The sequence below is a fragment of the Cololabis saira genome, chromosome 6 (genome assembly GCF_033807715.1).
Source record: "Cololabis saira isolate AMF1-May2022 chromosome 6, fColSai1.1, whole genome shotgun sequence".
NCBI classification, from domain to species: domain Eukaryota; kingdom Metazoa; phylum Chordata; class Actinopteri; order Beloniformes; family Belonidae; genus Cololabis; species Cololabis saira.
Window position 1 is genome coordinate 39,840,878 of NC_084592.1, and position 27,755 is coordinate 39,868,632.

The following is a 27,755-nucleotide window of genomic DNA, read 5'->3' on the forward strand; positions in this document are numbered from 1 at the left end:
CCATATTTGCCTTCTTCTCCCAGGATGGTCACTTCTCTTTCCAGAAAGACCAAGATGGTGATGACTGAGTGCCAAGCAAGAGACTTCAGAATTGTAGTTCATGAACAAATAAAAAGTAGGCCTATTGACATTTACACAGCACCCTTTTAAACTGGTCGTGGTTCTATAAAACACATTACAATGTGTTTCTCATTCATCCGGTCACACACACTCATGCAGAAGTTATCATATTATGCTTTGTATCTGTGGTCCTGCAGTCACACCCCCAATGAACATGTTATAGTTGACTTTGACTTTCTCGCAGGGAGACTGGGATTCAAACTGTGGCCCTTTCAGGTTGGAGGGCAACTACTCTAAATGCATGACCAATAAATAAGGAATTACATAAAAGCACGTACCTCCTCAATCATCAACAGCCGAGCTAGATTACTGTGGTACCAAGACAGTTATGGTCATATCAGCATCAGTCGGTGGTGAAGTAGTAATACAAGGCAGACGAGTACTAAATCTGTTTTACTTCTCTGGGTTCTTAAAGTACTTTATTGATTATAGTTTGTGATCCACTGCATGCAACTGGAACCATTTCAGCTAAATTACACATCACACTCTGTACAGATCATTACACGAACTGTGAATATGCACACGTCAACCTCTTGGATACAGTTTTGATCTGAAATGTCCCACATATTTTGAAGGATGCTCCTCTGAGAAACTTTCATCTTTTGGATGATCAAATGTCTGACGTACAGTCGGTACAATAACACATCTGTACAACACGCAACGGGAAGGGAAGCAGCTGCACAACAAAGTGATTTTTTGGATCACTGGGCAGACATTTAGACAAAGGTCAAAGTGAAGAAAATCGTAGATGTTGTTAGTGTAAGGATGTGTTACTGCTATGCTCTTTTCATGTGATTTAACACACACTCACACATATGTGGCGTTATTAAAATGCCTCTGCAAGTCTGCGTAGTGGAAGCAGTCTTAGTGCTTCATCTCTTAATTATGGTCCCTGACAACCTCTCTTTGTCTTCTGTTTTGTGACTCTTTATCCTCCTTCTCCAAACCTGTAAAATGTTTTGCTTGTACTAAGGAACATTTTTATGCCATAAGTGGAAATACATTTCTAACTTGATTACCAACACTCCCAACTGCCAAATGTGTGCATGAAATGTAGCTGTTGTTTTTGGTTTATCATTATCATTTAGATGTAATTAATACTTCTAAAAGGAGCCAAGTAAGACCTTTTCCATTGCCAGCACCATTGTGTTAACCCTCAATGTCTAGAAAGAGTACAGTGTACTCACAGAATTTAAGTTAAAGCCAGTAACTACTGCTGATTGGACAAGGCTACAAGCTACAAGCAGTTTCTTAACTAATCAGGCTAGATTATTAGTTCAAACTGGAGCACAGATGTTAATACAGAGGAACTGCAGGGATATAAAATGAACATATCATCTCTCTTTTTTTTCTGGAGTTGTTGCTGACTGTTTCTGACCCTGTCATATAAGATGTAAGGGTTAGTAAATGTGTTTAGGTTTAGGAAAAGTGAATTCTGCTCACTCTTCCAGCCCTGAATACCACACAATTACTAAAAAGTGCCATGTGACCAGCTGTTCGTATCAATGCTAATTGGTACCAGAACCCGAAAATACCTGTGAGCACAGCAGAGACATTCAAAGTGGGACTAAATACCAATAAAACTTTCCACTTCCACTCAAAGCCAGATGTTGGCTGTTTTTTTTGTTGTTGTTTTTTTTGCACCACTAAAGTTATATATATACACAACATACATATTATGGGGTGAAATTATGGGGCAAAACAACAAAAATACCAGAAAACAGTAAAACACCAGTTTAAAAGGAACTTGAATTATGTTCACCATTTGTGTGAAAACTGGTGAATGTTGCATAATTTTCATTAATGCTTCTTTTTATATACTGAAATGAAAAGTTTTAGTGTTTTGCTGGTACTGTTGTCTCTTGACAGCAAAGAGGGGAAGAGGAGAAGATGGGTTGAGCTAACAGAGGAAAGGCAAATAAAGTGGACAGAAGGAATAAAGAAAATTGAAAGAAAGAAAGAAATTGAAGAAAGACGATGGAGAGATTCCGACAGGAGAGGACACTGGTGTGAGGACAAAAATAGAGATGGATGACTGGATCTGAAATGTTAAAGTGCCCAGGAGATGTGTTTAATCTCACACACTAAGTATAAGTGCTAGCCTTTGAGATTGTCTGTCCTTTTGCTGAACCCACAAACACACACACACACCCTTCACACACACTGATCACGTGGTATGCAGGACACTCCATTGGGATGAGCTGCCGTCACAACCGAGTTATGTCATCAAACACACACACACACACACACACACACACACACACACACACACACACACTGACAGCCAATTTTTAAGTTAAAACACACACAATGGAAAATATGCAGGTTTATAGTGGAAACACTTGTGTCCATGGTTTGTTTTCTGTCCATCTCTCAATATGTCTCCATGTGTATGTACATCAGTTGATCCTCCGGTGTTTCTGGTGCCAGAGAGCGGTCGGTAGGTTCTGGCAGCCCTGGTACTCTCGACGCATTTCGCTGTCTGTCAGAGGTGGAGTGACATTGCAAGGCGCACCGGCCAATGTCACGTTTAAAAGGCCGGCCCACGGCTCCAGGAGGTAAGTTGTCCCGGCACCCTGGAAACACGGTTGGAGGAAGAGGACACCATATGAGTGTCGTACATGTGTTAACATTTCCTTTTTAAAAGGATAACTTCCTGAAGTGGAGGCGATCGAGTATCTTGGAGTCTTGTTCGTGAGCGAGGAAAGAAAAGAGCTGCAGACTGATCTGCAGTAATGCAGGACAGTGTCAAATGCCAAGGCTCTCTGGTTACCGGTCAGTTTACATTCCTACTCTCGCCTATAGTCCCAAACTGGATGGCTGTTCTATCGTTAAAGGTTTTTAGGTACCCCACAAGAACTGACAAATTTGATTGTTCCCTCAAAGTGGCAAAATCAAAGTTCCTTCTGGCAACGATGACAACTGCAGAGATGACAGTTATTGAGTTAAGTAAGGAGGTGAACAATAAGCTTGAAGAAGAGGGAGATTTGTTGTGACTATCTGTAAATGCGAGAAGAAAAGAAAAGAGTCGGGACACAAGCTTCTGTGCTGGAGGAGAAGTGGGGATGATGTTTCTACTTTTCCACATTAATCGCAGCAACACCCACTAATCAGCTTTGAGACACTCCATGAGAAAAAGGTTCTGTCCAGATGATCTGTCCAGAACACACTACGAGAACTCCCAAAACAGGCTGTGTGAAAAGAATGACATCCTTTTTTTCCACACAACTCTGGAAACACATTTCTCTGTTCTTGCAGAGTATTGGGAGGCCTTTGGGGGTGGAAGGCAGATAAGTGAAAGTTGATGGGTGGATGAATGGATATACTGGAAAAAAAGATATGCTAAATAGAGATTAAACTCACAAAAAAGTTTTTACATTCACACAAGGTGATTTTTCTGTCTCCTGTAATTGTGATGGAAACATATTTTTCCATCACAATTGGCGTTTGGCGATTGGCGTTTGGCGCCAATCATGAGGAGGAATACACCAAGGACCGTTACGTCGCCCGGATCGGCGTCACCGGGGCCCCGCCCTGGAGCCAGGCCTGGGGTCGGGGCTCGCTGGCGAGCGCCTGGTGGCCGGGTCATTGCCCATGGGACCCGGCCGGGCTCAGCCCGAAACGGCGACGTGGGCCCGCCTTCCTGTAGGCCCACCACCCGCAGGAAGGTCCATGAAAGGCCGGTGCAATGTGGGCTGAGTAGCAGTCGTGGCGGGGTGCCTCGACGACCCAATCCCTGGACCAAAACCCTCACAGTGGGGACATGGAATGTCACCTCGCTGGGGGGGAAGGAGCCGGAGCTTGTGCGTGAGGTTGAGAGATACCGGCTAGAGATAGTCGGGCTCAACTCCACACATAGCCTAGGGCTCTGGAACCCAGCTCCTTGAAAGAGACAACATCTGTTGTATTAGACGCTATATAAATAAAATTGAATTGAATTTAATTGAATTGAATTGAAAGGGGCTGGACCCTCCACTACTCTGGAGTTGCCCAGGGTGAGAGGCGGCGGGCTGGTGTGGGCTTGGTTATAGCCCCTCAGCTCAGTCGCCATGTGTTGGAGTTCACCCCGGTGAACGAGAGGGACGCTTCCCTGCGCCTTCGGGTCGGGAAAAGGTCTCTCACTGTTGTTTGTGCCTACGGGCCGAACAGCAGTGGGGAGTACCCGGCCTTCTTGGGGTCCCTGGGAGGAGTACTTGATGGTGCTCCAACTGGGGACTCCATTGTTCTACTGGGGGACTTCAACGCTCACGTGGGTAATGACAGTGATACCTGGAGAGGCGTGATTGGGAGGAACAGCCTCCCCGATCTGAACACGAGCGGTGTTTTGTTGTTGGACTTCTGTGCTAGTCACAGTTTGTCCATCACGAACACCATGTTCAGGCATAAGGGTGTCCATCAGTGCACGTGGCACCAGGACACCCTAGGCCGGAGGTCAATGATCGACTTTGTTTTCGTTTCATCTGACCTTCGGCCGCATGTCTTGGACACGCGGGTGAAGAGAGGGGCTGAGCTGTCAACTGATCACCACCTTGTGGTGAGTTGGATGCGCTGGCGGAGGAGGAGGTTGGACAGACCGGGCAGACCCAAACGGATTGTGAGGGTCTGTTGGGAACGTCTGGCCGAGCCCTCTGTCAGGGACATCTTCAACTCCCACCTCCGAGAGAGCTTCTCTCGGATCCCGGGGGAGCTGGGGGACATCGAGTCCGAGTGGACCATGTTCTCTGCCTCCATTGTCGACGCGGCGGCTCGAAGCTGTGGACGCAAGGTCTCCGGTGCCTGTCGTGGCGGCAATCCTAGAACCCGGTGGTGGACACCGGAAGTACAGGATGCCGTCAGACTGAAGAAGGAGTCTTACCGGGCTATGTTGGCCGGTGGGACTCCTGACGCAGTAGATGGGTACCGGCAGGCCAAGCGAGCCGCGGCTCGGGCAGTCTTGGAGGCAAAAACTCGGGTCTGGGAGGAGTTCGGGGAGGCCATGGAGGAAGACTTTTGGTCGGCCTCGAGGAAATTCTGGAGGACCGTTCGGCGCCTCAGAAGGGGGAAGCAGTACTCTGCCGGCACCATTTATGGTGCGGGTGGGGAGCTGTTGACCTCGACTGGGGACATTGTCGGACGGTGGAAGGAATACTTCGAGGATCTCCTCAACCCGACTGACATGCCTTCCACTGAGGAAGCAGAGAGTTGGGGCTCGGAGGCGTGCTCATCCATCACCCAAGCCGAGGTCACCGAGGTGGTTCGTAAGCTCCTCGGTGGCAGGAAACCGGGGGTGGATGAGATTAGCCCTGAGTACCTCAAGTCTCTGGATGTCGTAGGGCTGTCTTGGTTGACACGCCTCTGCGACATTGCATGGAGGAAGGGGACAGTACCGCTGGGGTGGCAAACCGGGGTGGTGGTCCCTCTGTTTAAAAAGGGGGACCGGAGAGTGTGTTCCAACTACAGGGGGATCACACTTCTCAGCCTCCCCGGGAAAGTCTACGCCAGGGTATTGGAGAGGAGAATACGGCCGATAGTTGAACCTCGGATTCAGGAAGAACAATGCGGTTTTCGTCTCGGTCGTGGAACACTGGACCAGCTCTATACCCTCCGCAGGGTGCTCGAGGGTTCATGGGAGTTTGCCCAACCAGTCTACATGTGTTTTGTGGATCTGGAGAAGGCATTTGACCGTGTCCCTCGTGCCATTCTGTGGGGGGTGCTGAGTGAGTATGGAGTCCGGGGCCCTCTACTAAGGGCTGTCCGGTCTCTGTATGATCGAAGCAGGAGTCTGGTTCGCATTGCCGGCAGTAAGTCAGACTTGTTCCCAGTGCATGTTGGACAGGATTTCTAGGTGCAGCCAGGGGCCGGAGGGGATCCGGTTTGGGGACCTCAGGATTTCATCTCTGGGTCCGGGGAAGACCCAGGACACGCTGGAGAGACTATAGCCCCTTTCACACAGCCAGTTCGAGGCGGGAACGTTGCGCCTTTAAGCCGCCTCGCTGTTCTGTGTGAAAGTCACGGAGGCGGAATGGGGGGGCCAAGTGGCCCCACCAATAAGCCGGCAGCGGAGGTAGTCACAGAGCCGTCACAGAGACGAAACGGGGTCTGTGTGAATGACACAGCCGGCATGCCGCTGACATGACGGTTGGACTGACGCTGTCGTCACGCCTCTGATTGCGGAACGCCGGCATGCTGTGTGAATTTACAGACGGGAGCGGCGTTATGCCGGCGTTGTATGGTTCTGTGTGAACCAACAAAGGCGGCGTATTGGCAGGACTTCTTTACACCAATATTGCGGAATCTCTGTGTGAAAGGGGCTTATGTCTCTCGGCTGGCCTGGGAACGCCTCGGACTCCCCCCGGAAGAGCTGGAGGACGTGTCTGGGGTGAGGGAAGTCTGGGCATCCCTGCTGAGGCTGCTGCCCCCGCGACCCGGGAACGGATAAAGCGGGAGAAGATGAGAGATGAGAGACATATTTTTCCGTTATCTACGGATCAAATGATAGACAGAAAGAGTCACATTTGCTTTTCTATATGCGGCTACATTGAGCATGATGCTGCAGGTGCAACAAGAGGTTTATCTTGCACAACTCATCAAAAGGGGCACGAGTGTTCCTAAACTTTTACATCCTGACCTCTGAGAAATCCCTACCACCTGGCCTGCTCCATGTACAAGGAGTTTGTCTTGCAGTAATTTGGTTGCAGAAGTCTAAATTTATTTCCTGTAAAAAAAACAACAGCTCGAATATCACTTGAGTTTTGTGTCAAAATTGTAATAGAAATGTAACATACGTGGAAACTTGCCTTTCCCAGATGGTCCAGCAGGCAGGTGGTAGGGCTGATGAAGGACCAGCTGCTGTCCTCCCAGCTGGGGTTTAGTCTCTGATTCTGGTAGGCGTGGGTCTGTTGGGCTTGGCTCTGGATCAAAACCACGTTGAGGTGCTTCTGCGAACCCCTGAGTCTCTTGGACAGAACTCCACTGTAGCTCTGGTCCACAAAAAGCAGGACACGAGTCGCCCTGCAGCCGGCCAGGTCAGTCAGCAGCTCGTTCACTGAATAACGCTCTTTCAGATCGGCCTGGATGGAAGATAATTACATGTAAACATGAAGTAGAGGCTTGCTGACCAGAAAGTAAGGTTGACAATAAGAAACCATTGTGTAACCATGAAGTACTAAATCTGTTTACATAAAAAAATGTAAACAGGAACGAGTACAGGAAGAACAGACCACCCTGACATGGACTGGCGACCCGTCTAGGGTGTACCCCAACCTTTGGCCCGTAGAGAGCTAAGATCTTGAACCTTGAGCTCCAGAAGAACCTTGTACCCCAAGGTTCTTCTTCTAACCATCTTAAGTGGTGATCTCATCACTCTAGTTTGTTAATAGGCTAATAAGTTAAAACATTTTTTCTAAGCTATTGGAAAGAATTGCATCACAATCTTTAGTTTTCAACAAAAATAACATCACTTCCAAAGCCCCATGGATCCTGCATGATATTGGCCTTAAATTGTAATGGAGAATTCACAGTAAAGGATTGAAAAGGAGGCTGTAGCAGTTCCTGCTTCCTAAGTTTTACCTTAGACTCCTATAATGGAAATCCACCTTTTTATTTCTGTCATTCTGTCTCGGTCATGTAAGGTTAAATATTCACCACAGCTAATAAAATCTATAAAGCAAGACTATCAGATAATATTGTTCTTAAAAGAAGTATCAGTGCCAGCTCTTTATGAACAAACCGCTGACAAGAGGAATGTTAGTATTGAGAAATAATTCAGCGATATGATTCTGTTGCTTGGCTTTGCGTAACTTAACCATTTTAGTGTGCCAGTTTCTGCTAGAATGACCTGATATATCCATTCACGTGTAAGCGTTCACGGATGTGATCACTTACACGACTGTCTCAGAAAATTAGAATATTGTGATAAAGTTCTTTATTTTCTGTAATGCAATTAAAAAAAACAAAAATGTCATACATTCTGGATTCATTACAAATCAACTGAAATATTGCAAGCCTTTATTATTTTAATATTGCTGATTATGGCTTACAGTTTGAGATTAAGATTCCCAGAATATTCACATTTTTTGAGATAGGATATTTGAGTTTTCTTAAGCTGTAAGCCATTATCAGCAATATTAAAATAATAAAAGGCTTGCAATATTTCAGTTGATTTGTAATTAATCCAGAATGTATGACATTTTTGTTTTTGTAATTGCATTACAGAAAATCACAATATTCTAATTTTCTGAGACAGTCCTGTATGTTAAGTACTATACACTGTCTCACAGGGCATTAATGTGTTTGTGGGTGTCGGAGTATAACTTGTATCTGTTTTTATTGTTGTGCAAATCTGCAAGACCGATCTCTACAGAACTACAATCTAACCAAGACTGGGAAGGCAAGGTTAAACGCTCCATATTATGCAACTTTGATGCCTTTTTACATCTATTAAGCCGTAAATCCTATATTTTTCTGGTTCTGCTCACTCTGCAGTTACTGGATACCATCCAAAACCAATCAGTGACATTACGGCCAGTCAGGGGCCACCACGAGAAAGACAGTTGGAGGATGTTTTTTTGCAGAATATTGGTTTTGAACTGGGCAGCACGGTGGTTTGGTGGTTAGCACTCTTGCCTCACAGCAAGAAGGTCCCCAGTTCAACTCCCTAGCCTGACTGGGTCTTTCTGTGTGGAGTTTGCATGTTCTCCCCGTGCTTGCGTGGGTTTCCTCCGGGTACTCCGGCTTCCTCCCACAGTCCAAAAACATGCGTAGTAGGTTAATTGATGATTCTAAATTGCCCGTAGGTGTGAGTGTGAGTGTGTCTGGTTGTGTGTATATATGTGGCCCTGCAATGGACTGGTGACCTGTCCAGGGTGTAACCCCTGCCTCTCGCCTGAAAATTAGCTGGGATAGGCTCCAGCAGACCCTGCAAAGGATAAAGCGGGTATAGAAAATGGATGGATGAATGGATGGATGGTTTTGAACTGAATTGTGTATTTCAGTGGGTGGGGCTGCTTCCATATGGGGATAGATGCTTCTTGCATATGCAAATTCTGTTTGCATGATGATAAAGTGGTTTTGTAAAATAAAAGGTATGCCTGAACGCTCAAAACTTTGATTTATGTCTTCATCATTCACGCACTTCTTAAAATGACAGCTAGACAGCCTAAAAACTGGGTATATTATACGTTAAGTCCGTTTTCGAACATTTGAAAGTTAGGGAAAGCATAATGCGGGACCTTTAACCTTTATGGGAAAGTTGTGGTACTTTATTCCTCTATCATTCAGATCAAATCACGTCAAAAGTATTTTGTTAAAAACTTTGATACGTTTTCTCATCCTGTGAAAATGGCTCTCTGATTACCAATGGCTGCACCGACCTTTCCTAAAGCCTTGATTCTTTATCACAAGATCCTGTGATCCAGTGTGCGTATAACATGTGTGTGCATTTCACTCTTACGATGCCATTTAGGTTGGCGTCCCACAGCAACATGGTGCCGTCGTTGCGCGTCGGCGAGTTCAGGTACAAAACCAGCGTGTCAGCGCAGTGCTGCTTCCTGCAGATGTACGACACGTGGTTACGGATCACTGCTTTCTCCGTTGCAGAGTACACACCCTCTATATCGTCTGTCGCAGGGGAGAAGACGGAGAACAGGAGTCAGACATGTTATGGACATGAGCAGCTGGACAACATCTGCCGATGTTTTACTCTTTTACTGCGCAGCAAAGCTGAGGCAATCCCGCTCACGGAGAGTTTTCTTTTGTTCACAGCTGTAAAGTAACCTGTTTCTTCATGCTTTTATTGCAGTGGTTTCCTATTTTATTCCAACAATATCAGCATTACTAGGAGTAGCTGTTACTTGACCATGCACAATTATGCAAAAAATATGTACATTATGACAGAGCTGGTTTTTTTCTGTTATTTCCAACCCATTTTTTGCGGTAAGACATGACACTGCCACAAAATTATACTGTTAATTATTATCTTAAGGTGAAGCCCAGCATGGCTTTTAGTGTAATGGATTTGAGCTGGATGTGTCTTTTATGTCTGTATTATGTTCATTACCTTTACAAACCCGCCAATTTGTGAGCAATTAAAAGAGTCGTAATTTGTGGTAGACTTCATGAGATTTTACGGCATTTTCCTGAAGGGGTTACAGTACATCTGGTTTCCAAGACATCAATGTTGAAGTGCCAAACATGTAGTGTCTTGAAAGGCCACTAGGTGCTGGCTTCAAACATTGGTAAATGTCCACTGACCAACATGTTAAAATGTCCAACTTTACAGCAGAAAGTACAAAAAGTCTTCAGTGCAGCGGAGTGACAGTATTAATATACGTACATTAATGTATGTATGTGGCCACATTAAGTATCCAGGGTCCATATACATATTATATAAGTATAATTTATACATGATATATGTATATGGATAAGTTAATAGGTTTTAGTGGGATTTCCATTAATGAGGTTCTAGGGTGAAACCTTGGGGGCAGGAGTTGTACCAGCGCTGACCTCTTCAGTCGTTTTCGCGGTCTTGTCTCCTTTACAGGGATGGATGAGGAATTTCCCCTGACTTAGCAAACTACCCCTCCAAACCACCTGATGGCAGTAGTGCACCATTTTTGCTCTTCATCAGCTGCCAATAATCAAAAAATAGGACTGTATTCCAAATCAGTTTCTTGTGCACTTATACCAGTCTTACTGTTTTCGGTGCACAAGTATGTGAAGTATGTCTTCACAATGTACACAGTCGGAACGGTCGGAAAAATCTTTGTATGGAACGCTCAACACTAACTGCAGACATAAACTGTTTCAAACAACTGATTAAGCATCAGGTCACGTGACCCATCGATTTCTGAAGAGCAGTTTTTAAGCCTGATTTTTCTTCATACGGGCATGGCCATGTTGCTCAAGAAGCCAGTGGGGACACGCGCACCGCATGTCAATAAAGTCAGCTTTGGTCCTAGCTCCTTAAGCTGAACCCCTCTGAAATATCTGCTGCGCTGCCGTCAGAATATACCGTTTGACATGTTGACTCGACATGAAAAAAAAAAAATTGACCATTGCGTTGGAATAATACCAACAGGTGGTTGCTTTGCTAGACGTGGTTGCATGCCAATTAGAGACAAGGAAGTGATAGCCATTGGCTAAGCCAAATCTCAATCAATCATATTGGAAACAATTCACGCCCCTCAGAGTTGTCCCAGGTGTGAAATCAAAACAATTGAGACCAAAACGGTTTGGTGAATCAGGCTGGACGTTTGGACATTTTAACATGGAAGTAAATGGAGATGGACTAGCTTTTGTTGCTACCTCGAGAAAGATAACAAATGTCTCTGCTATCACAGAGTAAATATCAACCTTTAAAGGCCACCTAAGAAGACTGCTTTATGAGTTTAAATATTACATTGTTGTGAGTGCTTGCGGTTGCACACGGAGACATGATGTGAAGGAATTACCGTTCCTAGCCGAAACAAAATGTTTTCTGTTATGTATTTACCAATTTTAACACACTTTGAGGAGCAACATAGTTGTAAGCTAACGGTGTGGAATGAGCTATAACTCTATTCTGAGAAATATAAGAAATATGCCATATTTAAATGATTAGTTATTCTGATTGTTGTTCATTCTTTCATTTTCCTCCTTTTTCGAGCATAACACATTTGCTATTTTTTTTTAATTAATTCTAATCTACTTTGTTTTTACGATGTTTAATGATTACTATTGTTCTTTTTTATGTTATTGATTTATTGTTCTGCTTTTTTGTGCCTATGTTCGAAATAAAACATATCAAATCAAATCAAATATCAAACCATGCACATTAGGTTTCTCAAAGACGATAAAAGAGAAAAACCCCTGCAAAGGGAAAGTTTTACTATTACCTTCATCTCAACGCTCGGCAGTGGATGCTAAATGGTAGTATTTTGAATTTGAAAGATTTTAACAGGACAGGTCTAACTATCTGGCTCAGAGCTGGAGCTCTTCCTCATCTGTAAAGGGTGAGCGTATCACTAGATGAAGTGGACTTGACAAGACAGTCCCACTTCAAGACCAAAATGTGTTTTTCTTGTGAGTGGTAACAAATAAATTATTTATTTTGTATTAGACTGAGATAGTTGAATCTGTTTGGATTCTTCCTTCACTTTAGCTGCTGGCAACCAGGTCAACCTGGACATCAGGAAAGGCTCAGACGGACCCACCAGGGGGATTTTCCGGGACGTCCAAGAGGAGGTTCTTTGTGTTTTCATGTTTGTCTGCCTTCTTGAATTTCATGGTTTATATTTTTCCAACACATGCTTTTGTTTTTAAGCAGTAAGTCACTTTTACACAGCATCCATTCTGTCATATGACTTAAACAATGGTCATGTGTCATGTGTTTGGAAGACCTCAGTCAGCGATTATCTTTATGATGAAATATGAATCAATTATGAGCATACTGTATGTTGCTCTAATTTCACCAAGTTTTAATTAAAGAAACACTGATGAAGTATATTTACTTGAACTATGAAACTGTGATTGACATCTATCACTATTCTGTTTACTTTGCTGTTAAATTTAAAAGATAATTATATCAGTACTCTAAACAGCAAATTTCTTATTTTTTATCATAAAATTCCCATTCCAACCTACTTCCACGATCATCAGGCAGTTGCAGATCATTTGTTGATCTCAGTAACTGTGATAATCCTGGATTACATGAATATTTACATTGAATATCATCATTTCAAATAAAAGAAATTCATCAAGATATGTTAAAAGTAGCCTTGCGATGGACTGGCGACCTGTCCAGGGTGAACCCCTGCCTTTCGCCTTAAAATTAGCTGGGGTAGGCTCCAGCAGACCCCCGTGACCCTGAAAGGGATAAAGCAGGTATAGAAAATGGATGGATGGATGTTAAAAGTAAAGGTTGTTGGATTTTAATACAAAGACATGTGCAACTTGCAATACACATATTTCACAGCAACAACCCGACTCAGTCAAGGCGCTGTTGACATATTCTTACGTGTGGTGCGCAGAATCCTGTCTGTTCGTGTACTCACGAGTGTGTCGTTTAAAAAATAGAAATAGAAAATTGTTCCTGGATCCTGAAAATGGGGACCCGCCAAAGATCAAGGCCTGCAAAACTCCAGCAAACTCCCACCGATGGAAAGACATAGATGCTTGAGACATCAACTTTTCGATGGGTGAAACACAAAAGCTTTTCTACAAAATTATCCCAAAAATAGAAGGAAAATCTTCTGATTTCCACTTTGGAATTCATTAATACCTACTCGGCCTTGTTAATACGTAATATAGTAGTTTTGCATCTCGGCCATTGATTTTGACCAAGTTAATAAAGATTCTGGATCTTTTACTTGCTTTGCATACTGCTGTGTAGTGTTGGGGTTTTGTCTGTGTTGACAAGTACTCATCTCTTAATCAATAAATATAGTTCGTAATTTTACGTAAACAAAATACGTCCCGTAATCCCAAATATCTCTGAGTTGTATTCAGTTGACGGAGTAATATTCCTCCCTTTTCTTTTGTGTAAGATGTGAACTTCTTCACAGTGTTGACTTCTTACCAGTAACGTGTCCGCTGCTGGCGAAGAAGGTCTTGATGTGATCCTTATGGAAGCCGTTATTTTGGAGCATTTTGAAGAATCTGTGAAGGTTCTGAACGTGACGCTGGAACGTCATCTGCTGCTGCCAGCCTCCTGCGTACACATACATGCAGGTGGTGGTCAAGGTTTTACCAAATTATGCTCCTAACCATTAATGCATATGTAGATGTTTAAAAAAGAGCATAGACTCCCATTTCCATCATTTAAACCAGCAATACACTGACATTTAAAGTATTCATTTGCTACTGTTTCATAAATTCATCTTGTCCTTTAGTATGTTGTAATATGTTTACTGGTTCTGTTCACTGGTTGGTCCATCTTCCTACCATTGCCTGCGCTACGAACTGCAGATAGTGAATGAAGGAAACAACATTGTGGATAAAAGTGACTGAATTGAGTTTTGTAGAGCCTGTACCAATAGGCTATACTCAGGGCAACAGGGTTGGTTTTGTTTGGGACGCGTGCTTCAAATTGATGCAAACGCTCAGACTTAGGATCCGGGTCGGATATGCCAATCCATTTATTTCGTAATCAGCAGTAGTCAAAGCAAAAGTAATTCCAATATTTAAACTAAACAAACTTATGACAGAACGCCACTCTCTGTCTTACACGTATTGCACGGTTGCACGGTCAAAAACTGTTTGTCTTCCCCCTGTCGCACCTGAGTGCAATCACCACCCAGGGGGCTTATAATGGTTACCATAGACAACCACCCACCTGGCTGATTGACAGGCTAATCATGACGTAACAAAAAGGGGGTATGACAACTCATATTCAGCTAAATAAATAAAACAATAAATCAAAGTATTTTGGCTCCAACAAGTTTCTTCTGCAGGGTCTGTGTACTCTCCCTCAAGAGATACAGTGAGAACTTCTGTCATTCGATGGTGATGCGGGAGTCGAGCTGCTGCTCTGTAGAATGACGTATTGTCCCTACATCCCACATTGGCGGGGTTTCGCTTCTTGCAAAGCCACTGGTTTTCTGGCCAGTTAATCAAACAACGGACCATTTTTTGTGGTTCCGGACAAACGCCGGACATAAGCCGGTTTATGGTGTCCGAGGCTCCGAAGCTCACGAATCTCCTTGTCCCTCCCTCCCATGACCCGCCACCCAGCATTAGTTCTGTTTACATTAGACCTGACCCGGGGTTAAGTGTACCCATGGGGCTTTGGAAGTTTTTTGTGGGGCCAGCTCAACACGCCACCCCACGTCAGTCAATTAAAAAGGACAGGTCATGGTCGCTAGTCGTGGTGAATCCCCAACGTAAAAGGGGCTAACGATAGACAACTGTCACGGTTTTGTGACTTCCTGTTTTATTTTAAAGCCTGTGTCTTTGTGTTTGAGTTCTTGTTTGACTTTCCTGTTTCCCATTGGCCCTGATCGTCTGCACCAGTGTCTCGTTAACCCTTGTGCATATCTGGTCTTGTCTTTCCCTTGATCCCTGCTGGTCCGTACTGTTTTCTCCCTCCGTGTTTTCCACGTCAGGTTTTTTCATAGTTGTTGATTCACATTCACGTTCTGGTTTTTGGTATCCTGCTCAGCAGCGTTTTGGTTTTGTTTTGTTAAAATAAAAACGTTTTTGGGAACTCCTGCCTTCTGGTCTCCTGCATCTGGGTCCTACTCCAACCGCTTCCTGACGGGTTAGGGTTAGGGATGGTGTGGGAGATCATTTAAGTTCTTTCTTTTTCATTTTATGTTGAAAATGAGCCTATATCCACATGAAGATGAAACGATTAGAATTTCGAAAAAGATGGGGATATGTCAGTAAATGTGTGCCTTTACATGAATGTACACTATAGGCTTGAAAAATGCTGTACAATACATGCCAGGCCTGTTCCTGGCGCTGTGATGCTATGACAGAAGCAAGCGAAAACAGGAGGTAAAACATTGGGTATGCGCACTTACACAGCAATGTGTAAACAGAGAAAATGGAGGCAAGTACAAGTGACATGTTTGATGCAAGCATTTCAGAAAAGTTGGGAAGAGGCAGTAAAAACATAAATCTTTCCACCCTGGAACCTTCAACAATGATCGTTTACAGACCCCCAAAACGCTGGCTTTGTAGGGATGATACGCAGGTTTTATAAAATACTTTTGCATTTAAGCCGGAGCTTTTCCTCGTATGGGCGGGGCCTGAATCTACAAGTTTTGTTACAATGTTTTGTTTCTGTCTGTATGGCATGCAGGATTACAACACCTCATTTCCACTTGCTTCTGTTCACTCATGTTGGTTGGTTCATTTATTCCTACAGGAACCTCTGTAACCTTTGACATAGTTTCAGATTAATTCTTCTTTATAGAGTGCAATTTGACTTGTGTGGGTTAAATTTTTTTTTACTGGATTTCTGAGAAGGTTGATGTCGTGCTAACATTAAGCAATAGCTAATGCGTCACAAATGTCAAGAAGGCCTTTTAAAAAAAAGCTTTGACTTTGTATTGAAATTGTATACATTATAACTGTAGACATTTAGAAATTGAAAAAAAAAAACGTTTCTTTCCAATGGCAGCAATGGTTTGGCATTACTAACGCTAGCGTTATTCAGCTCCACGCCCATAGGTGGACTGTCTGAGCTAAAACAGGGTTCTTTTTTTTAATTGATTTGACTGGACCGACTCTGAACACATGTTCTGAAACCCAAAACTCTGAGTTTCTTAACTCAGCATTAGTTTTTTTGACTGTGTTTGATTCCTTCTCTGTTTGTCCAGGCTTATACCTGTTGTGGTTTAAAGGTTTTGCTTTCTTTGTTCTTGGATTTCCTGGTTTTGTAACCTAGTTTCTGTTTTCTTTATAAAAAAAATCTGTTCCCTCGTGAGTTAAGCTCTTGCCCCTTTCTCACTTCCCAAGTTTTTTGGGAAGCTCGTACTTGACAAGTTGACTCAGATAACATCCTTTGGAGGAGGCGAAAACGTGTGTCTGTTTTTGTGAGACATGAAACATGTGTATGTGTCTCTTTAACAGCGCTGTACTTGTGTACTTGATGACGTCGCAGCTCATCGAACAGGCTAACATATATTGAAAAGCATCTACAATTGAATTGGTTGTAAAAATAAACACCCTAAACATTAAAACAACTTCAGATGGACCATATATTGCTCTTGCTTAATGTTTTATAACCATTACTTTATAAGCTATGTCTTTTAAGGATTTCTTGCTTTTGTATGTCAGCCATGTTGTAAATTAAGTTTTATGGAAGCGAAAAGAAACAACTCTGAAAATCTGGGAGAAAATATAAAAATAGGATTGGTCAACCTTATATTTACTCCTCTCTCCTCTTCTATGACTTTTTCTTGTTGGTGCGAAATGCATTCTGGGAAACGTATCTGTTCCAACTCTACACACGTCTCATAGACTGTAAAAGCATTGGACAACGCATTAGGTCATGTGACCCATTGGTTTCTGAAGGGCTGTTTTGAAGCCTCTTTGTCTTATACCATGCTGCCCAGGAAGTCGACGGAAACACATGTCAAACTTCACATGCATGTCAAGATGTTTATTTAGGTGTTCACTTGATGGCTAAATTAAAAAATTTCTGTTGCGTTTAGCCGATGCTGGGTTAATACAAACTGGTTCCTCTGCCAAGTGCGGTAGCATTACGATCACAGATGAGGAAGTGATAGCGGCTAGCCGTTGGCTGAACCGACTGTCAACCAATTACTATATTAGAAACAAATCTAATGCTTCATATAAATTATCCTGACAAGGTACAAAGAAATTCACGCCACTCAGAGTTGTCAAAACCGCTTTGTGAAATCAAATGATATAAAAAAAAAGGTTTTGTGAACCAAGCCATAAATATTTCTGCTCCAAAGTTGGACGTTTTACATGGGAGTCATTTGAGATTGACTCACTTTTGCAGCCAGCCTCTAGCAGCCATTCGGGGAAAACTGATCTTAGTCCTGCATGAGACCCAACCCTGAAGTTGGATGCTTGATCTCTACAGGATGCATCCTGCATAAACTGGGCGGAGTGAGAACACATCCAGGTATTTCTACTGTACTGGGTCAGATGCGTTACTAAGAACAGTTCTTTGGCCCCAGGTGATGATGTTTCACAAGTACACAAGTAAGAACAGATATTCAGTAACGGTCCTTGTTTGACTTCCCTTGCCCATCTTCCCTTACTGTTTGCGCCTGTGTCTGATCACTGCTGTACGTATATATTCCCTTGGCTTTCCCCTTTTCCCTGCTCGTCTGTCTGTCTCCCCTCTCGGGTTCAGTCAATCTTTCTGGTTGGTACTTTTTTTCTTTTCTTTTTTTTTTAAAATGTGTTCCTGAAGTGGGTTTTTCTATGGATCCTGTTAGCGCAGATATTTTTGTTCAGTTAAAGGAGCTTGAGGCTCCTTTTAAGAAATGAGACTCTCTAGCGCCACCCTTCACCACGACGGCCGTTGGGGGTACTGCAGCCAACAGTGAAGCCGGCACGGGAGAACGGGGAGAACGCACATGCAGCGTCATGTGACGTCACATCCGCAGGACAGCGCGGGAAATTCGGGACCGAATTGCAGCACATTTTGCAGCACACAGCCTGTTCAAGGCAAAGGAGAGATACACTAGAGGGCTCATTCTTTTGGGTTTGGAACGCTTCATCTGACATTATTACTAGAAAACTTAAAATGTATACAGATTTTTTTCATAAATCTTGCCACAATCCGGCCTCAAGCTCCTTTAAAAGACTTTTGTTGGACGCCCTTAATCTCCTGCATTTGGGTCCTCTGCTCAACACACAATTTGTGACAGTATCCCTGAAGAGAGCTGAGTTAGGCTCCAGCAGATCCCTGTGACTACAAACAGGAGCAAGTGGGAGCGGATGCATGGATGGATGGATGGATGGATGGATGGATGGATGGATGGATGGATGGATGGATGGATGGCTACTGAAATGATGTGTCTTTACCAGAAAATAAATAAATCTGTCATTTTCTATGCAGTCTGTCGCTTTTATGTGAAAACACATAAACAATCCTACATAAAAAGTAAAAAATAAATACATTTTAGCACTAGCATGGCAGCACCTGTGTCCAGCTGGACTCACAGCTGTCCGAGCAGCACTTATCCATGCTGGACTCTACTATGTGATTTCTTGCTTGTGTTGTTCTGTCAGATCTAAGTCCCTTTGGATAAAAGCATCTGCTAAATGACAGTAGTAGTAATAGTAGTAGTAGTAGTACCTGAGATGAGCACCGCGTGGTCACAGGTCTGGTACAGGCGGCAGGACAGGTGGGTGGCCAGCGGCTGCTGGTGGCAGCGTCGGGTGTTTTTATTCAGCTCGCAGCTGGACACGGGGAGACTGGAAGAGCTCATGGGCAGCGGCTGAGGGCACCTGGCAAACTCTGCGTGGTCTGTCAGAGGAGGAGAAAAGCAACACAGGACAGGCACTCGGCTCAAAACCAAAAACCTAACTGAAGCAGAGATTACGTGAGTGAATGTGCAGGTAACTGAACTAACAATTACAGAATTCCTAATCTTCAGATATCTGCAGCATGCCAAACGGTCTATTTTATCCTGGGATTTCCTGTGCTTATCCAAACAGGGAGATAGCAATTTCCCAGAAGTTTTTCTCATGAGATGGAGGATGCTTGAAGAGGCTTCAGGTGTGGGTGGTCTTGGCTGCAGGTAAGAACTATTTTGAATTTTACCCACACTCAAGATCTTCCTCAATACAGAGCACAGGAAGAAGAGAAATAAGAAGAGAAATGTCCGACCCTGCTTCTTTGTTTGATTTGTGTCCTTCTGGATCTTTTGACCCAATCTAAATAAATGTGGCAGTGAAACAGAAATGCATTATCTGTCACTGAAATGAAATCTAATGGGACTGCAGCAGAAACACTGAGTACGTTTACATGCAGACAGAAAGTCCAATTATTGCGTTAGTCATGCCTGCTTTTCCTCCTGCTCTACCCAGTCAGCTTCCCAACTATACTGATCACCAGCCTTGACTACAGTTCCCAGGATTCCAGAGTCATACATCATGTTCTGCACCTGTGTCCTCCTCATGTGTCTCAGCTGTGTGCAACCCTACTTATACCCTGTGTCTCTCTCTAGCCTCACTCTGTAGTATTGTTCTGTTCATGTTGCCACATGAAACCTACACCGACTAACTCTTTCTGTTAGTTCTTTTCTACATTGTTATTCAGTAACAGCTGTAATTAAAACTTCTTTAATATCACGTCTGCGCTCAAGTCTGCCTGCTGTGTTCCAAACCTCATAATATCCATCCATCCATCCATTTTCTTCCGCTCATCCGTTAACGGGTCGCGGGGGCAGCAGTCTCAGCAGGGATGCCCAGACTTCCCTCACCCCAGACACTTCCTCCAGCTCTTCCGAGGGGAGTCCGAGACATTCTCATTCCAGCCGAGAGACATAGTGTCTACAGCGTTTCCTCACAATATCAAAGTTTTAAAAGCCATGTATACACCTTAGTAGGGATGGAAATTGATACGATTTTTAAGATTTTACATTTTCAATTCTGCTTAACGATTCTGAATTGCTGAAATGTAACCAGAGCGTTTGTATTGCTTGGGCACCATTTACTATTGACTGCTGGCTTACGCAAACTGCTCAATGTGCGTTAGCTACGCAACAAGCATGATGACGTCATCCGTGCCCAATGGAATCGAAATGGAATCGTTTACAAAATTTGCAAACAATTCCAAGGACTTGAAACACTAGGAACCGGTTCTAAGCAAGAACCGGTTCTTGATTCCCATCCCTACAACTTAGTCGGCTGTAGTCGACCCGAAGTGGAGTTCTTGAAATCGAGCTATTAGAGCCAGATAATGTGGTTCTGAATCGAGCTATTCCGGCATGTATACGCAAACCAAGGTTAGCCGAGTTACTGACTGGGATGGGACTCCCCCTTCCGGAAGTGACGAGAACGTGGAAGCGGGAATAACAATAGTCACAGGTCTCCTAGTAGGAAGAGGTTGAAGAGGTTTGTGTACTAATAGATCTAACTAACCGGAAGGATGCCAACGCGAAAGAGCGTGTAGTGCCACCTAACGTTGCGGAATGCGGAGTCAAACGCACCTCACTCAATAATTCAATTCTCTTTCTGCGAAATTGGATTTCTTGGAAGCTCCAGTTAAATCCTGTTGTTGCCAATAGCTCGATTTAGATGTGCCTGTAACCATACTGACTGTTCCTGCAACCAGACTTTTAGTAGTGAAACGTCCAAATCCGCTGGAAACTGATCCAAGCCGGAGTTACTGCAGATAATATTTTCATGTATTTATTGGTTCAGCACTTTTCTTAGAAGGGATTTTTTTTTATAAATAAAGTTGGCAAAGAAACAATGTCACACCATTTGTGAGAAAGGCAACAAGCCAAGACGAGAAAAAAAAAGAGTATAACAAAACAATATAAACCAAACTATACAAAAATGAAAGCACAATGACAAAACATTTTAGAAAACACAATAATAAAAGAAGAACAGCGTTATTTTAGTAAAGAATATTACAGAAATACCACAAGAAATCAAAACAATGAATAAAAAGAAATACTAAATTTTGGTTTGCTTGTTCTGTTATGAAGTTTGTGGCCACTGCGAATATCACACCTACCAACACATCTAAGTCTCTGAGTGCGGTTGCTGTCTCCGACTGCGACCACCAGCGGCAGGAAGTGGACCTCACACAGCCCGCCGATGGCTCGCTCCAGCAGACGGCTGCCGCCGGTGCCGCCCCGCAGTGCCCCGCCTGTGAGCCGGCCATTACCAAAAAGCCTCTCCGGGCCGGCCTGGCGACGCTTCAACTGGTTCTGACACCGACCCTTCAGGGCCAGAGTCAAACACTCCTCGCCTGGAGACACAGAAACACAGATGGACGACACAGATCTTCAGCAGCAGATGAAACTGACGGTTTCGCTGGAAGTAATTTGTAAGGAATGAAATGTCAAGCAAACTGGCTCCACTTGTCCTCCGTTTATCTGATCCCTTTCATTTAAATCAAGACATCAATTAACTGAAGGGCTTTTTCTTACTTTTAATGTTTATGTCAAATAGTGACTTATGTATCTCATCAGGAAAGATTATATAAACACATGCTCAACTGGTGGTGTCACTGTAATTTTCCGTGCTTAGCTACATATTATTTGATTGTCCGCAAGGAGGTCCGCGAGCTCCTCATCGTAAAGCCGAGGAGACCATAAATCACCACACAATGGGAACTGTAATATGCAGCTACTAAAATGCAAGACACGAAACTCAGAGAATTAACAAATTGAGGAGCCTTAGACAGAAGTTCTCCATGGTCAAAACCCATAGCAGAGAAAGACTGGACTGGTCATGTTTTGATTTGTGCTGCATGATTTCGGTGGGGAAGCCACTCCACAAATCCTGTAGCGGTTCAGGGTAGCATGGATGGCACCCACTCCATCACCAACACCCAGCGCTGGATCTGCCAGCTCGTCAGATGTTGGTTGAGCCACCGAGGCCAACCAAATACACAGCAGGGCCATTATAATACCCGGTAGCACTCAATAACGCTTCATGACTCCCCTTACCTCAACTCGACTTCATACATCAGTTCGGCAGTAACACGCCTTTACACTGCACACTGCACAAGTTCTTTATCCAGGGTAAGTAATGCGGTCCAACTTAAAAACGCTTCTTGTTTCAGTTTTGTCAGATTTCATCAGGATGAATCTCACTTGTGGCCTGTTCATTTGCTTATTTTTTGATTAACCAATGTTGGGTAGCATCAGTTCTTCTCACCAGTGCAGAGAAAGAAACCAGGTTTCAAAAGCACTTCAGAGCTGTAAGGGTTTGCCCAGCTCTTGACTATTATGCGGTCTATGATTGTATGATTGTATGACACTTGTAGGCTATGGTATTTAGCTGGTAATGTGCATTCATGTGTGCTTTGATGAACATAAGAAGCAAGTGGTACCCACTTTGATTGTACACTTTTCATAACGCCTCATCTCATCCTTCATCACCTGCTCCAGCAACTGCTTCAAACTCAGGACGACTCTAGATAACTGTGAGAATGAAATTGAAAATCTTTTTGGCTTAAAAACACCCAGAGCCCTCCCAGTTTTCCATTTGTCCATTTTGTTTGCATTAGTTTTCATTCTTCCACCCACATCTGTGTTTTGTATCTCTCTTTTGCAGGTTAAATGAGGTCTGAAGAAGGTTTCTTTTAACCAGGCCGCTAGTGAAAAGCCATTTAAAAGACCCAGCTGGGGGCATCGTGCCGTGTGTGCGGTCGAATGAATAATTGAGGGATGAATGTTCGTGTAACGTGGGGCCAAAGTCACCTCGACATCTGGCCCTAACCTCCTTCACAGCAGGACGTCCGAAACTTAGCACACACATTGAGAGGAATTGCACATTTTTGCCTCTTCAGTTCTTTTCTGCAGGAGTGAGCACTTCTTTTTCCTCGTCACCCTTATTCACTTCCTCTTCTTACTCCTTGGATATTTCTACCACCCTCACCAGCTGTTCAGGAAAATCACATTATTCAAGCAAACTTCTAAAATGCATGATAACAAATACTCATCGTGCATGGGAAGGGTCATGCAAATGCCCGATCCGGCAAGTGTCAATAAATATAATTTCTTCCATCGTTTTGCTTCTTGGAAAATTGCTTTGTTGTTAGTCAAGTCTGTCTTTTAAACCAGTTATAGTCTGTTCTAACGCCGTCACTTTTGCACTGGTTTTAAAATCTGTTTACAATTTTACAAGTTTGGCTAAAGTCTTGAAAAACAAGATGGGAGAACAAAACAAAGATAGTTAAAAAAAAAAAAGCATCATGATAGGAGAAAAAAGACTTACAAATTTGGTTTTGGAAGTTTTGCCAACATTGTTTTTGTAGTTAGATGTACGAATGTTGCTGAGAGATGGAACCGTGTTGGTACAAAACAAATAAAACTAAATCTTACATTTTTATACAGATTCAATAACAGAGTAGATTATATCATGAATAGACATAAAACATGGTTAATGTGTGTAGGAATGGTTTCACATTTAAACAGAGGGGGGTGGACAGCTTGCTCACCCCATTTTCTCATCTCGTAACGGTCAATAAAGCCACAAAATCTTAAAAAACAAAAGCCAGGTGCAGCTCAACCACTGTTGTTTTACACAACCGCAGGCTCGCGATGTTGCCCCGAGAAGATGTTGCTGTTGTTTTTTTACTTTTCAGTCTTTCACCATGCAGCCATCCATTAAATTCTGTTTATCTGTGTTTGGGTTGTGGAGGCAGCAGTGCGAGTAGCACCAAACCACCTCCTAATGCTCCAAGATGAGATATAACATCTCCAGTGTCTCCTGGATCTGTCCCTGACGCTGCTTCTGGTTGGACATGCCCAAATCACCTCTGCAAGAACATGTTAATGGTTCAAAACCAGGCACCCAAACCACCTCAACTCTCTTGTTATGGAAGAGCAGAGATTCTGCTCTGGGTGTCTTTTGGATGATGAAACTTCTCCCGCCACCATCCTGAAGAAAAACTTATTTCATATGCCAAAATCTACAATCTGACTCTAAATCTCCTGCTCCATATCTATCTGACTTTTGAACAAAACTCCTCCAACTCAGGCAGTACCTGCTCCCCAAGGAGACAGCAGTCTCCCCTTTTCTGAGTGAGAACCGTGGTCTCAGATTTGGAGATCCTGATTCTCATCTTAGCTGCCTCACAGCTGCCTGCAAGGTCCTCCAGTGAGAGCTGAACATTGCGGCTCAAGAAACTCAGAAAGACAGAGGTGCAATTCTGAGGCCAACACACCACTCGTCATGAATGAGAGACTGTACTCACATGTGCTCTCTGACTCTCCATCACACCCGTAGGAATGGACTGGACGAATTACTATTTACAATCAAGAAATAGAAATGAGACGTCTTTCTTACCCAAGTAAATGCCATCCAGGTGGGAGCATCTCTTCTTGGTCACATTCATATCCACGTAGAAGAGGACCACGGGGTGTCCAAAGTTCTCCCCAGGGCTGGGGTCCAGCACCAGAACGGCATCGTGGGTCATGGAGTTGGCCAGAGGCTGCTGGTGTCTGTGGAGAGACTCCCCTCTGTTCAGCATCCGCCCGACGCCCAGGCCTCCGCGTAACTTGGAGCTCAGCATCCCGCTTGAAGAGTCCGGGAGGATGGCCAGAACTTTGTCTGAAGGACAGATGTGGAAGCACAGATGTTTGCTGCTACAGACGACTGGGATCATCAACAACACAGACACTACAATCCGGTGGCTTTCAATTATGGTGATGAGCCTTAAATAAAGTGACCAAAAAATTATTATTGATGGTCAGGGTGACACTTTTACAAGCTATGCACATTATAGTTGGAGGGTGGAAACAAAACTTTTGTAATTTGTGCCCTCCGATGTCATTTAGTTCCTTCATGTATTAGGTTTCTCTATTAATCAACTCCATAAATAAACTTTTACATACATTTGAGGATGATTTAAACATTTAGTAAGTATGTAGTCTTGTACAAATGAATGTCATTAAAGTAATGTTAAATGAATAAATAAAACCTTTAAAATATGGCAATGAAAATAGTATGTAAGTATACTCAAATATAGCTGTGAGATGGTTGGAATTCAGACACATATTTGAATATTTAAACATTTCCAAATATAAACATTTCTAAAACTTAACATACTTAATTCAGGTTTGGATCAGAGATCTGAGCCGATCTGATCCAGAACTCAGTCAGACAACCAGGCCTTCAATTTCAATGTAAATCATGGAAATAACATTTTGTAGTTACAAAAAATGTATTAAAAAAAATCCATTGAATAAATGTGGCATTACAAAATGAAAGGGCCTGAAAAATATGAGTAATATCATTTGTTCCATTAAACAAAACTTCAATAAAAAAAAAATTGGCATTACAAAATAAAAGAGAGGAATTATAAAATAATCACAAATTATGTCCCGTTAAAGTTTTTTGGGAAAAAAATGAACATGGCCATCGAAAACAGAGCTCCAATGTAAGCATTTACTAAGTGAAAAGGTGCGATAATTATGGCTTAACAAAATAAAGGTATCCATAAATGCGTTATAACTTTAAAATCCCTGTGAAAACATTGACACAACATTAAAAAATAGGAGGAAAAAAATTCCTGCGGTGAAAAAATCCAAAAGATTTTAATGAATGTTTTAGCCTATATCTGTTTTTAAATAATTTTGTTGTCATATCGAACTAAAGTATTTTATTTCAGAGAGAGAGTGTCCAGATAAGTCAGAGTCTGTTCATTGAGTTATCATTTATCCTGACCGCGTGAGCATCATGTGGATGCTGGTGCGGGTGATGCGGGTGATGCGGGTGATGCGGGACCACCGGCTCTCACCTGCAGCATTGCGCGGCTCCGACGCGTACACGGCCACGGAGGAGAGCGGCAGGTGAGCCAGCCGCCTGCACTCCGCCTCGGACACGGAGGACGAGCGCAGGCAGCGCTCCAGCTGCTCCCACTGCAGAGACTGCAGCCCTGAGCGGACCCAGCGCTCCAGCCGGCCCGGGGCCGCGGAGCCCGGGGCCACGGAGCCCGCGGCCCGGAGGGCGGACAGCAGCGCTGCGAGAAGCACCGGCAGCTGCATCTCCACTTGTAATCCAGCTGGTCTTCACTGGGAACTCTTTATTCCTGTTTTTGGTTCTTGATGGGATTTTTCCTTCTTGTGCTTCTCTTTTTCTACTCTCCCCTTTCGTCCTGTTTCATCCTTTTCTGCAGCTCTGCTGTTGTATCCTTAAACTTTACGCCTCCAGATATCCTTGTCCTGTTTGCTCACCTTCCTTTCAAATATTTATTTTCCTTCTTTTCTTGTATTCAGCAATGCCCTTTTGGTACCGTGCACTTTTCACTTCCTTCCAGTTTTCTTTTATTTCCTTGAACTCTTCCTTCTATTTGTACAAAGATCATGAGCTGTTTTGATATTTGTTACCTTGTTTCTGAGAATTTCAGATAAAGTATTACTGTAAGTCTTGACTTTTCCTTCAGTTTTCCTCAGTTGACAGCAGATAATTTTTTTCTTTGACACTTTCTTCAATTTGAAACAAACTTGCAAGTGATGAGTTTTCCTCTATGAAGGTCTTTATTTTCATCTTTGTTTATCCTTGATCTCTTCTTCTCTTTGCATCCGAGTGGAAGCAGTAGACACCAGCATGCTCTTTTATGTAATTCTGCAATGAAACCTTGTCCCTTCTTTCTTCACTTCTCCTGCCTTCTTCTGAAATTTTGAAAAGAAAATATATTCCCAAAGGCAGCAGTTTTTTTTTCTTTTTTTAAAATTTGTTTTGTCTTTTCGTGATTGACTCCTTTTCTTCTTCTGAAGCAGCTTCAAGCTGCTCTGATGGTTCGGGAGATTTTCCTGAGGTCTCCAAACATGAAGTCTGGTTTGTCCGGCAGGTTTGCTTCCAGCAAGAGAAGCTGCTGCTGATCAACTGGCTGCTCAGCTACAGTCTGCTGCTCTCTTTATCTGTATCTCTCTCTCTCTCTCTCTCTCTCTCTCTCTCTCTCTCTCTCTCTCTCTCTCTCTCTCTCTCTCTCTCTCTCTCTCACACACACACACTCACACGCTCAAACACAAACACACACGCACACACGCACACAACTCCTCTGTCTGCAAGCACTGGCATGCCACAGAGAGGAAAAGAAAGGATGGAAAGGACAAATGATGATTAAATAGGAGAGAAGGATTGGACAAAAGAGGAGATAAGAACAAAAGGGTGGATGAAGGTGAGAGATAGGAAGAAATGTTCAAAAGTCTGAAGAAGTGAAAAGAGAAACTGGACCAGAAACGGACTGAGAGGAAAGGAAAACAGAGGGACAAGAAGATGTAAGAGAGAAAAAGTGTAGAAAAGTAAAGAGATGAATGAGAGGAAAAGTGGTGGACAAAAAGTCAAAAGGAGAAATGTTAAGAAAATTCTTTAAAAAATAAGTTGCACAAACTTCACTGAAGGAAAGGAAGAGGGGAAAAAAACATTTGGAGGAAAAATGAAAGGAATGGGAGTGAAAAATAAAGAAGGAAAGAGGAGAAAGAAAGATGGAAAAGGGGGAAGAAAGAAAAGGAGAGCAACGGTGATAAGAGGAAAAAAACAGTGGCGAAAAGGGGGAA

The 27,755-nt window shown here is 43.3% G+C and overlaps 1 protein-coding gene across 3 annotated transcripts; it reads right to left on the reverse strand.

Annotated features, from left to right (window-relative positions):
• Window positions 1-515: 515 nt before the first annotated feature.
• si:ch211-67e16.11 (uncharacterized) lies at window positions 516-27,074 on the reverse strand. 3 transcript variants are annotated; one of them, XM_061724571.1, is made up of 8 exons: window positions 25,994-27,074; window positions 24,541-24,804; window positions 21,254-21,490; window positions 18,863-19,033; window positions 13,655-13,786; window positions 9,551-9,717; window positions 6,897-7,169; window positions 516-2,696 (listed from the first exon to the last, which is right to left on the reverse strand). In XM_061724571.1, the coding sequence occupies exons 1-8, from the start codon at window positions 26,238-26,240 to the stop codon at window positions 2,520-2,522; spliced, it is 1,668 nt and encodes a 555-aa protein (XP_061580555.1). In that variant the 5' UTR covers window positions 26,241-27,074; the 3' UTR covers window positions 516-2,519. The 3 variants fall into 3 exon arrangements, with proteins under 3 accessions (XP_061580555.1, XP_061580554.1, XP_061580556.1); XM_061724570.1 differs by having other exon boundaries at window positions 6,885-7,169; XM_061724572.1 differs by lacking the exon at window positions 21,254-21,490 and having other exon boundaries at window positions 6,885-7,169.
• Between the last annotated feature and the right edge of the window lie 681 nt (window positions 27,075-27,755).